Source organism: Uloborus diversus, chromosome 10 (assembly GCF_026930045.1).
Source record: "Uloborus diversus isolate 005 chromosome 10, Udiv.v.3.1, whole genome shotgun sequence".
In the NCBI taxonomy this organism is placed as follows: Eukaryota; Metazoa; Arthropoda; class Arachnida; order Araneae; family Uloboridae; genus Uloborus; species Uloborus diversus.
Window position 1 is genome coordinate 78,805,491 of NC_072740.1, and position 12,953 is coordinate 78,818,443.

A 12,953-nucleotide genomic window follows, 5' to 3' on the forward strand; every position below is an offset into this window, starting at 1 on the left:
AATAAACCACAAATTTATAGTATATTTTAATGCAAAAAAATCTTTACCAAATATATTTTCATCTTTTGTTCAACTCAAATTACGCAACAGCTAGTCACTGAGAGTATACAAGAGTTTTTACAAATGATATCTTCTGAAGAAACTCTTAATCACGTTTTAGGACGAATATCAAAGTGTAAAAGTTTGTTTACACCCAAAACTCCTAATGTTTTTCTAAGTTACCGGCTTAATTTCTATTGTTCAAAACCTTTCGATGTTTTGCATTAAACTAGTATTCTTTATACTACTGTGTAAACCTGAATCTGCAGAGATCGTATATCTATGGGAGATTTGACCTCAGCGTTGTTACTAATTTATGTATATAGTTTCAAACAAAGTTTTTCCAAAACTGTCAACACATTTTTTTTAGCCATAATGCAAATAGAACTCGGAGGTTTTACTTTTTTTGTTGCTATATGCTTGAATTCAAAACGAGTTGGTGCGGGAAGTTTCTTTCAGAGGCAACTGCAATAATAGTTTTTTTAGCAATCGGAACACAATTCATCAGTTGCAATCACATTAGGTAAAAAAAAAAAAAGAAGGAAAAAATCGAATTCACAGCATTAGTATCAGCTTGAAGCGTTTTATAAATTCTTTTTTTTTTTCTTTTTGATTCTGAATCTAAGTTATTTTTTCACATGATCACGTTATGGAACGAAATCATTTAAAATCTCGGGTTTTTCCACAACAGATGGAATTTTTCTGAAGACATTATGACCCTTTGAACATGTGTAATAATTGTTTTTGCAAAACTGAAGCTCATACTTAATTTGCTTCTTAACAAGAAGAGTTTAAATTTCATTGTGACGGAAATACTTTTGTGTGTAGTTAAGCTAATGAATAAAACTCGCTGTCCATCCAATCTCCCCCCCCCCACAAACACATTCCCCAAGATTTTAAATTCCCCTGGAAGTTCTTCACAAGTGACAAAACAAAAAAAAAAAATACAAAAAGAAAAGAAAAAAAACATATAGTTAATGGTGCGGAAAAGGCAAAATAGCTGTTTGCTTTTTTTTATCATTTCGTCCCTGTACTTTAACTACTGCATATACATTTTATTTGATGTAGTATGTATTCTAGGTTATTAGGTTGTCTCAAAAAAAAGGTAATTTTTCAAGTCGCACACCCTTTTTTATTTCTCCTTTTAGGTCAAAACAATTGTAAAAAAATGTTTCATATAATTTGATCAACGGCAACCCGTGCCGACTTGGGCCTGAAAGTGTGCACACTAGGCCGAATTTAAAAAAAAAAATAAGTTCGAAATTTCATGTTTATAAAACGTTACCCCTATAGCCCCACATATGCCAAAAAAATATTAATCCAAATTTAAAAATATTTAGGTGTCCAGCAGGAGGCCTAAAATTTATAATTTTCTTCAAAAAATTGATTTTTCTTTTCGATTTATCTTTTGAAAAGCTACATATATACATTTAAATAAAATATCAAATACAAAAATTATTGGCGAACACATTTTTAAATCAACATTTGCGAATGAATATTAAAAAAATAATACATTTAAAATGAAACATTTAACTTAAACTTGAAAAAAATCCATATTTTGAGTACTATGTGGAAGACTTAAATATTGCAAGAGAGCAAAAAGTTTGGTTTAACGTTAACTACTGACTTTACTGCTAATATTTTTCAGCTTGATAACTTCTTAAAATTTACCTTACTTTTTAAAAATGCATATAGAAAAAAATCAATTTTTTGAAGAAATTTACAAATTTTTGGCCTCTTTCCTGCAGGACACCAAAATATTTTTTTATTTGGATGAATATCTTTGTGGAACACATTGGGTTATGGGAGCAACGTTTTATTGACATGAAATTTCGAACTTCCGAAAAAAAATTTTTTTTTTCGATTCGGCATAGTTTACAGTCTGTTTCATACTTTCAGATGCAAGTCTGCAAGGGTTGCCGTTGTCCAAATAATATGAAACTTTTTTGCAATTGTTTTGACCTAAAAGGAAAAATCTAAGAGGGTGTGCGACTTGAAAAATCGACTTTCGTGTTTTTTAGGACACTCTACTTTAATATGTGTTGAAGCTATTCAATATTATTTATTTAAACCTGACAATTTCGATTATAATTTTACTCATCCGCATTCATCATTTGCTCTTATGGAATGTAAAAGTTGAACTTTATGATTGCAGTACTTCTAGTATGTATTATTGACGAAAATAGTATGAAGTTACTGTGAGTGTCGATGATTAAGGGCATGATAACGTAACGACTCATTTGCATAGAATAGACTTCCTTTGCTAATGATTCCGAGGGATAAGCTAAAGTTTCCAAGCGTAGTTTCCGAGTTCTGCTTATCAGTTCAGAAAAATAGTTTAAGGAACAAAAAAATTTTAAGCATATTTTATTTGATGTTTCTGTAAGAGAAAGGTGAATTTTTGTGCATGCGTTATTCACCACCATTTTATCAACATGTGGTGCGGTGAACTGCTTATTTGGTGAGTAAAATCAGCTTAGAGAATTTATTTTACTCATTTTTATCACATTTCTATGTTTTTGAAACTCATTTGTTTAGTAAACCCACTTATATAAAAGAGTCAACACGCATTTTTGTCAAGAAAAGAAGAAAAGAAATCTTTCATAACCTTGCGGTGGATTAAAAACTTCATTTTATCGATTTTTTTAAAGTTCTTGAACTTTTTAATGGAATAAAAGAACGTTATTAAAAAAATTTCTACCAATATAAAAGAGGCATATCTTAAAAGTATTATTTTTGACCGTGAGCACATTCTTAGACATTGTGCTTTGCACTCCATAAATAATTACATTGTTTTGAATCGATACATCATGACATTATACATCTTCATTAAGAAAAATCTAATACGCTTATAACTATAAGCCAGATAGATAATTATTGAATAAATATGTTTTAAGAAAGAATTGTTCTGCATCCTTTTTTGCTTACGCAAATATTTACTAATTCAAATTAAAACATTGCTTATTATAATTACCGGACTAAAGCTGCACTAAACGTCATCAATATGTTTTGAATTATATAAATATGATAACGTTTATGTAACAATGTCAAAAGTAATGCTAATGATATGGAATTAATAATAAACCAATGAAATTGTGATCACAAATATGCACAAGATTAAATCTGTACTTTGGAACATCAACGACTTACGTCAAAAATATCAGTTTTGTAAGATGCGTCGTCAAGCATCTTAATGTTTTTGATCTAACTTTCACACCTGAAGCTAGAGAAATTGACTGATACTACACTAAAAACGTATTTGTAATTTCAAATGATTTTAATTATATTTGAAGTAAAAGTGACTTTGCTTATTTCAACTATGAAAAAAAGTTCTTATTGTTGTATAAGCGAAGATCATAGGATTTAGGTTAGTGTGATTACTATACTAGGGCGTTACATTGGTTGCTGTTCAATAGAAAGGTTTACTACTACGTGAACACGTGGTCAGTTTTCTATCGTAAATTACATTTGGTCAGAATCTGACTGGTTGTTGTTGCTTCAAGGTACAGAAGTATATTTCAATTAATTTCACTTCAGAGCACATTTGAAGATATACTTACCTGCTAATTGCAAAACGTTCCATTCCAAAACATGATTCATAAAAGGATATAACTTCCTGTGAATTTCCAGGGGTTACTGCAAGGGTGACATGATCGATGTGTGTAACACTGTTATTCAGGTCAACATGTAATTCGGAGTCATAACTAGATTCCACGGGTTCAAATCCAGGTAGAAAAACACCTTTGTAGTTATCAACATTTATTAATGTGTGCACAACATCGCCAACGATCGAACGGACTATGGAAAAAGAAATATCTCCAGTTTGATCTTCAATTTTAGTGGCTGGCTGAATAACAGAACCACCGTTAGCTTTTATCCTTTCTGTAACTGCACTAACATTTCTCACTGCCAGTGAGACGTTGACCACAGTGTCAACTCGATGTGTTTCTTGGTCTTCGCAACACATGACGGTTAATGGCTCAGCACGAACAGTTCTCTCATTCCAAATGCTGTGATTAACATAATCCGCTTGTCTTTGGGTAAGCACAAAGATAATCTTTCCAAGTCTGGCAGCCCATTGTTGGCAAAATGGTGTTATCCTCTTTGCAAAAAGGGTGAAACCATAGCTGCGTAGTGCTTTAAGACATGCTTCCCAATCCGCAACACAGAGCTCCACATGATGCACCACGGGCTGCATGGCACAACTATCTGCAAAAGAAACATAAGTTTTAGCAAAACTTTTAACTATCTCAGATATATATATATATATATCCCTAGTTATATATCCCTAGTAGCACAATCGGTTGGGGGATGGTTGGTCAACGGTGGAGCTTATGGCTGGCCAACGGTAGGCAATGTCTGCTTTGGCAACCGTTACCCGATCAAACAGTTGCCAACAAAGGGCTAACGATCTGTTACAGTGCCTTACTATTTCCCCACAAAAAGGCCCGTCGAAAATATTCACGGTTAGCCCAACGATGACGAGAAATTGTAGAGTCATCACTCGTTGCCAACCCACAATTCCCCACTGGTTTCTACCGTTAGCCACCGTTGACCAATCATCTCCCCACCGTGCGTGCATGCTACTTGGGATTAGCAAAATTTTTGTGACATGATCGTTTCCTAGAACAGCCATGAGATATTATTTAAGAAAAATATTTCATTTTTGTTAGTTGATTTGTTGACCAAGTACCTATGACAAACACGCAACAATTCTGATGTCCTGTACTAGCAGAGTTTTAGAGTAATTAGAGATGACAAGGAACGTTTTACTGAGCCGTAATTCAATGGTTTATATTGAAATTTTAACATCTCTTTAAAATAAAACTCTGACTGTTTTGGAAAACGAAAACGTAACCGGTCTTATCTTTTACTATTTTAATTTGGTAAGTGGTTGCAATAACAGTGTGCTTAATTAAAACAAATTTTGACTGATCATGTCAAATAAAATTGAGAGTTTCTCCTTATTTAAAAGAGAGAGATAATATCAAAAATAGTGCTGTTACCATTTCTAATCAAACGATTCAATTTTTGCTGTTAATTTCCTGCCTGTAGAGCTCTAAATTGCCTTCCATGACAGTTAAATATAAAGCAAAATCAAGGCAAATAATGTTTGATTAACAAAAAATAAATAAATAAAAGAAATAAATAAATTTAAAAAAAAACGAGTAAGTAAAAAAAAATGATTTACACATTTGTTTTTTGTACTTAAGTCTTGTACAAGATTTGCTCACCTAAGGACATTCTTCCGAAGTTGCAGCAAGATCAAAAGATATCAAGCTGAGTGTTACAAAATCTTCAAGAAAAGCTAAATTTCAGTCCCCAATTTGACTTTCAGCTACTTTAGTTCCCTAGTTGAGCTTAACTTCATTGATATCAGAAAATGTCTTTACGAAAATCATTATAATTATCCTTATTAAACGAAATAATTAGTAAGGTTTTAACAAAAATATCATTAGCGATTAAATGATATAAGTTCAAATTGAATGTCACTTCAACGTTTTTTGTTTTCCTTTTATGTATATGAAAAATACATTCAGGAAATGTTACTTTAATAACAATTTTTTCGCACTAATTGCTCAATATTTTCAGGTTAAATATTTATGATGACTAAACTAATTCGTGTTATTTTTTAATCGAGTGTAAGAGTCATCTGCGTACAATTATCAATTTTATTGAAATGATCTCCGCAATTAATATTTGCTCCTTAAAAGAAAAAAAAATAATTAAAGTTAGAAATGATAAAGCTTGCCAACTTTTGAAAATTTATTTTCACTTACAACTTTTAGCCACATTTATACACGAATTTTAAACGTTAAAAAGCAATTTCACTGAATCCGAATTTTTGGCCTTTTGAACTTTACTATAAGCAGAAATGAAGTATTAAGATAGCAACGAATAATTTAAGCTAATGATCCATCGATAGTCAAGAACGTGATGTTTTCTTTGACGAAAGTTTTAACAAAGAGGAGTATATGAAAGAAATGATATACGCAGTCATTTGAAATACACTATATGACAAAAGTATTGCGACACTTTCAAAAATTAACGTTTTTACGGATTTCTCGAGAAATAAAAGACCAAGTGCTCTGTAATTTTTTTCACTTAAAAAGTATACTGTAGCTGTCATTTTCCAATAACAGTTAAGTCTGCTATTCATTTGGGGGACTAGCAACAAATTTAGGAAACAAAAAAAGGTTTCTGATCATTTTTCATTGTAAATAGCTGGAAATAAGCTATAAATTTCAGAAATAAGTCAAAAATCTATAAAAAATTAAGCATTTCTTTAAAAAATGCAAAAAATTTTTGAAGGTTTTCGGCTCATATCACGCAGAGTTTTCCGTCAAATGTTACTAAACTTCCATTATATTTGACAGCATATTAGAGAAATATAATAATAAAATTTGCAGTTAAAATATTGAAAATTTAATGAAATATGAACGTTTAAAGCAATTAATTTTTCACTGCGCATGCGTGAAAGATAGCAATTTATAACGTTTATTCAAAGATCAAATATATCCTACAACTCATAAAAAAATTCCACCTCAATATCTTTAAAATTAAAAATGTTATCAGCGATCTAAGGAGCCGAATTTATATAATTCTTGGACAGGCGACGACGAATGGTGAGGGGTCGTTCGCAAACTGGCAATACTTTCTTGCTATCGTTGCGGAGTGATTCATGATGAGAACGGATTATTTGCGAACGATCCCTCACGATTCGTTGTCTTGCCAAGAATTATTAAAATTCGACTCATTAGATCGCTGATTACTTTTTAGATTTAAAGATCTCAAGGTGGAATTTTTTTATGAAATGTAGGAAATATATGGGCTTCCGATTATGAAGGTTATAAATTGCAATCTTTCGCACATGCGCAGTGAAAAATTGCTTTAAATGTTCATATTTCATTAAATTTTCAATATTTTAACTTCAAATTTTATTATTATGTTTCTCTAACATGCTGTCAAACATTCTAAAAGTTTAGAAACGTTTGACAAAAAACTCTGTGTGATATGAGCCGAAAACCTTCAATAAAAAATTGCATTTTTGAAAGAAATGCCTATATCTCCGTGGGTATAAGAGATACTTTCACGAAAATATAAAAATAAATTCTAGATAGGTTTTTAACTTATTTCTGAACTTTATAGCTTATTCCCAGCTATTTACAATGAAAAATTATCAAAAACATTTTTCTGTTTCCTCAATTTGTTGCTTGTCCCCTAAATGAATAGTTATTTTTTGTTGGAAAATGGCGGCTGGAGTATACCTTTTATGTGAACAAAGTTACAGAGCAATTGATCTTTTATTTCTCGAGAAATCCATAAAAATGTTAATTTTTGAAAGTGTCCCAATACTTTTGGTCACATAGTGTAGGAGTGAAAATATGGCAGTACATGATGTTCTCATGATGTGTGTTGTAATCACATCATTTTTTTCCTACATTCAATACCTCTGAGGGTACTAATAAAGAGAAATTAAGTTTCTACTCAGGATCAAAATATCGAAATCTTGGCAAATGGATCGACCATGTGTTGTCTGTGCTGCTCGACTTACACCGTAGTGGTGCTCATTAAAACAAAATCCGCACTGAAATAGAGTAAGGTGATGAGCACAAATGTTGGATCCACTTTCAAAAAATCTTATCTTCGAAACTACTGCCCATTTAATAATAAGTGCTACATGAATTGAGGAGAAATATACAAAGTTACAAAGCGCCCATGAGAGATACCTCGTTATTGCTAAATTTACTAGAAATTCACTAGAAGGTAAAAACCCCGTCAAGGCACCATAGCGTCAATTGTATTTTGCTATAGGAGTATAGAAAAAAGAAAAAAAAAACTGTATCAGGGAAGCTTCACTTTTATTGATGTAAAAACTAATTGTTCTTGTTGTACAATATATTATTTTATGTAGAAAAATACATAACCGCATGTGATAAATAAATGCAATGTATGAGTATATATTAAACTCCGGTGATAAAAGTTACAAAAATATAAAAAAACAGCACTGGCGGACATCAAGTTTTTATGCAATACTACTTTTCGCTGATTTATTCTCAAATGCTACAATATAAGCAAAACATTTTTAAAAAAGCTTAAAAGGTTGAAGAATACTTCCTGTATTTAAGAAGAGGCTGCATAGGCCCTTGTTGATAATCCTGAATGTATGTATTTTGAAAGAACTATTACGTTAAAGAATATACTTGCATCAATCAATGTAAGAATCTTAATAATAAAATATATATATATTGATGAGGAAAAATCAACTGAAACAGCAGTGGATCAGCAGGGTCGATCAAACATAATACAGTTCTATTATTTGCAACAGAGAATGGATTATACGCATTAATAATACTTTTATTATTTCAAAGGAAACGTTTTTAGTGGCGTTTGCTAGGATACTATGATTTTTGTTAGCAAAAATTTTTTATCAGGAGATAGTGAAAATTATTGATCATAACATCCCTATTATATCTTATTATCATTACATTAATTTTATGTAAACGAAAATATTATTTTCTATAATAAAATTTAAAAATTTAATGTATGTAAATAAATAGATAATAATCCACATGAAAATGTCAACAGCAATAAACTTTTTAAAATGACTATACGAGGGGGGAAAAAACCTATACTGTGACTATCACACTGATACTGATGGAAAAAAACATTGGAATAGGGAATAGCTTGTGTTTATACCTTAAGATTTATTATGAATTTATTTTTCCCACACATACGTGAAGTATTACTTGCTTAGGACAAGGTGGTTCAAAAAAATGTAACACAAAAGATATCTTATTAAGAAGATTCAACAAAATGTACAAAGTAAAACAAGATGCAAACTTAAAACTACCAATAATCTTCGAAAACAAATACTATGTTGAAAACTCTTTACTTGATTCAGATTCACTCTTTAGTAATATTTTATCTGTACTAAAATCTTACAAAATATCCTATTCTATCCTTAAAAAAGGAGGAGTGAACTGTTTAAAAGGGTAGAAATAAATAAAACGTCAATAATGAGAGGTACGAAATTTAATTTTTAAATTAGTCATGCCAGTGTTTTCATTAGTTCCATCTACAGCTAAACTCATGCACAACATTGATTTTCTAACATCAATTATTTTTTCCATTTAGCTTAATCTGCAACTTTTTTCGGCACTTAAAATTGATTTAAGGTAGCAAAATGTATCTTTTACGTAAAAAGCATTAGTTTCGGGGGGAGGAAGAAAGGAATGCACCCCCATTCAGATATGACAGGCATGGTCCTGGTTACAGAATGCTATATGAAAAGAATTTTAGTTTATATGGGAGTACTTTGGCCTTTGGGAGTTATTAAACGAGAGGTACGAATTTGAATTTTTTAATGAGTCATGCCAGTGTTTTCATTAGTTCCATCTACAAGTAAACTCATAGACAAGATTCATTTTCTAACACCAGATCAATATATTTCTCAATTAGCATAAGCTGCAAGTTTTTTCAGCATTTAAAATTGATTTAAGAAAGCAAAATGTATCTTTTACGTAAAAAAGCATTAGTTTTGGGGGGGAGGGGGAAGGAAGAAAGGAATGCACGACCATTCAGGTATAACAGACATGGTCCTGTTTACAGAATGCTATATGACAAGAATTTTTAAGTTTATGGGAGTACTTTGGCCTTCGGGAGTTATTAAACGAGGGGTACGAATTTGAATTTTTTAATTAGTCATGTGCCAGTAAACTCACACACAAGATTCATTTTGTAACACCAGGCAAATATTTTCTCAATTAGCTTAAACTGCAACTTTTTTCAGCATTTAAAATTGATTTAAGAAAGCAAAATGTATCTATTAGGTGAAAAGCATTACTTTCGGGGGGAGGGGGAAGAAAGAAAAGAACGCACGACCATACAGGTATGACAGACATAATCCTGATTACAGAATGCTATCTGCTATGTGACAAGAATGGTAGTTTATGTGAGTAATTTGTGTAGTTTCCCCACGTTTATAATCCAACTTATGAGATTGCTTCAAATAAGAAACACGCATCTCATTGCTGATATATGTAAAAGATACATGCCCAGACAAGTGCCAAAATAACAAGTGCATTACAGATTTTAACACGCAACTTTCGCAAGCATAAATGCTAAGATCAAGAGTATATTAGAAGTTTTAAAGCATCGCTTTGAAATGTTACATAAAGAAGACGTGTGAGTTATTTATTAATGAACTGGCGAAAAAGAAATATTGCGAACAATCAACAATTTTGTGAAATTTTTAAAATTTCATTTGTAGATTTGTTTTTAAGTACATGAAACAAATCTGAGAATGATTTTTTTTTTTTTTTTTTTTTTTAAGATTTAGATAGCAAGTTACGTATTTATGCATTTTCAATTTATCCGTTGTTTGTTTGAATCGTCCATTGTTGTAAATTTATGATTCTCAAGAAATGGTTAAATCTCAGTAAATTTACAACCGAGTGTATTTCACTGTAATAATTTAAGCAAAAAACTATATATTCAGATGTTAATAATAATATTTATGTCTTGATTTAGAAAGATGTTTTCGGACGTAAATATTTAAAAAAGAGAGCACAAAACCATCAATGTCGATTTTCACTTTCAATGGAATACTGCCGTGGGAAAGTAAAGCGCAGTATCTTCAGAAATGAGTTTCTGAGATATTTGATGAAACACGTTTTGGATTCCATACTAACTATAGGGAAATGTTGGAATTCGACGTTTTTTTTTCGTTCTTTATTTTTAGCGGAAACCAATTAATCAAGCACAATAAAGCTAATGTACAACATGATAAAAATGCAAAAAAAGAGGAAAAATGAGAATTTTCGTGTTACTTCCCTTTACTTTCCTACGGCCGAATAACACACACAAAATTGTCGTTTGATCTAAGAAATATTTTATTAATAGTATATGAGAGAATCTGAAATTAGAGCATTTGTATATCTGCCTACCTATGCAACTATCTATCTGTCTGTCTACCCATTTATCGACACATTATCAACCCCACGATCGACCATTACACGCACTCATTTATCTATATTTACAAACACTTCTTATAATAAAAATTAGGTCAAAATGTCAAGAAATTTTACATTTGATGCGACTTCTTGAAAGTAAATGTCTCTTTATTCCTTTTTAACCGACTTCAAAAAGGAGGCGGTAATAAGATATAGAGTCATAAAGTATTACTTTCAACAAGAAACTATGAATGGCTTTAAAATTTCGAGTGGGAATACCTCCAAACTATGAAAGATATGCTTCATAAAACTTTTGTTAAGAAATGCATAATTGCGTGTAGTAAATTTTCCGCTTCGAAAAAATCGAGGTTTTCGCTCCATGATTACTTTTTCAAATAATTCGTTTAATATATATAAATTCTCATAATCCCTGTTTGATATGCAAAATACCCCAAACACACCACTTACCTGAGCGCGAATTTATGTTTTATTTTTCAATCCCGGCATTATTAAGAATTCAATCATGTTTCAATACAATATGTTTTGATGCATTGATTATTTTCTTTGTGGTTAATACGAGCTCCTAATTTTAAAGTTTGGGTTCATTTTGAGAAGTATATTTTTCCAAAAAAAAAAAAGACATAACATATTTTTAATGACCAAATTTTAGGTGGAAAGCTTTTGTTTGAGTACTGATTGCGAGTTGTTTCTTTTTTTTCCCCCTCAAATTTGCTGCATCACAAGTTCTACATTTAGTATGAACTTTTTTTCTTTAGTGAATTCTGTTGCGACAAAACACTCGCTTAAAAAATAATTTTATCTTTAAAATATCTTATCTACTTTTTAAATAGTTTATATCAGTTGTTTCTTCCATATCGATTCGTACGGAAATTTATTGGCTTTGATCAAAGTTAAACATCAGTTTCACTAAAATATGTTTTTTTCCCGATTGTTCGGTTCATTATAGAAAAACACTAGTTTGAATGTGAATCGGAACTTCTTCATGTATTTTTACATTAATTTTAGTTACATGTTGTTAGAACCAAAATTTAGAATTGTTTATTACTGAATCTCCGAACATACTTTATGTGTGGAAGACTTCTGCCATGTTTTGCACGATTTCTTGAATATAATTTTCCATCTCTTAACTAAACAATTTTTGAAACACTGCCATGAAGTTTTTCGTTCTATTGGAGCTGCATTAGAGGCACTACCTGCTGCAGACCAATTGCAATCCCCCGATATAGCATCCATACTTTCATGTGACACAACTATAGGCGGATGTCATTACCATGACAATTTCGACGTCCACTTTCCAAACCAGATGAAGACACCATGGTCCTCTTTGGCACGAAATTGTACTAGGAATTTCATTTTTACAGGAGTACTCACCGCCAAACGAGTACGCGAAGGGGTTTTTTACATGCCGCATAATCATACGACATGGACACTGTCGATTTTCTGCATGTTGAAAATCCGTCGACTGGAGCTAGGTTCGATCCTATGCCTTTGGGCGTAGGAGACCAGCGTCTAACCCTACACCACCCTGTCGGCACTGAAGTAAAAATATATAAATAGGGCTAAAAGATCCCTTTCCCGATATATCAACAAATTATTAATTACACATAGAAAACGTTTCTGGAATTGTTAAATAGTTTAAAAATGTTATTTGATTGTTTCCACCACATTCAATATTTTTAACGTCTAAAGCACAATGGTTTGATTAGTGCTCATATTGTACTATCCTTTGCATCTTCTGCTTGTCTTATTTGTTTTGGTATTATTATTTCTAATTTCTTAAAATGAGTTTTCACGAGTAAATTCAGTCAAGAAGAGTTTTGAAAAGAGCAAAACACACCACCTTTAGACTGTCTCAAATCGAAATACGGTACTACGTAAATAAGGTTCCTCATCTGCTATTGACGTAAAAATATTTACTATTTTCTTAATATTACAAAT

At 31.3% G+C, this 12,953-nt stretch overlaps 1 protein-coding gene across 1 annotated transcript in view; it reads right to left on the reverse strand.

Moving 5' to 3' along the window:
- The window catches only part of LOC129231064 (4-hydroxyphenylpyruvate dioxygenase-like protein), a 41,179-nt gene extending 28,848 nt beyond the window's left edge, over positions 1-12,331 (reverse strand). Inside the window, exons 1-2 of the mRNA XM_054865311.1 lie at positions 12,286-12,331; positions 3,600-4,248 (exon numbers count right to left, since the gene is read on the reverse strand). Coding sequence (XP_054721286.1) covers positions 3,600-4,248; positions 12,286-12,331 — 695 coding nt within the window. The remainder of the gene's footprint in view (positions 1-3,599; positions 4,249-12,285) is intronic.
- Between the last annotated feature and the right edge of the window lie 622 nt (positions 12,332-12,953).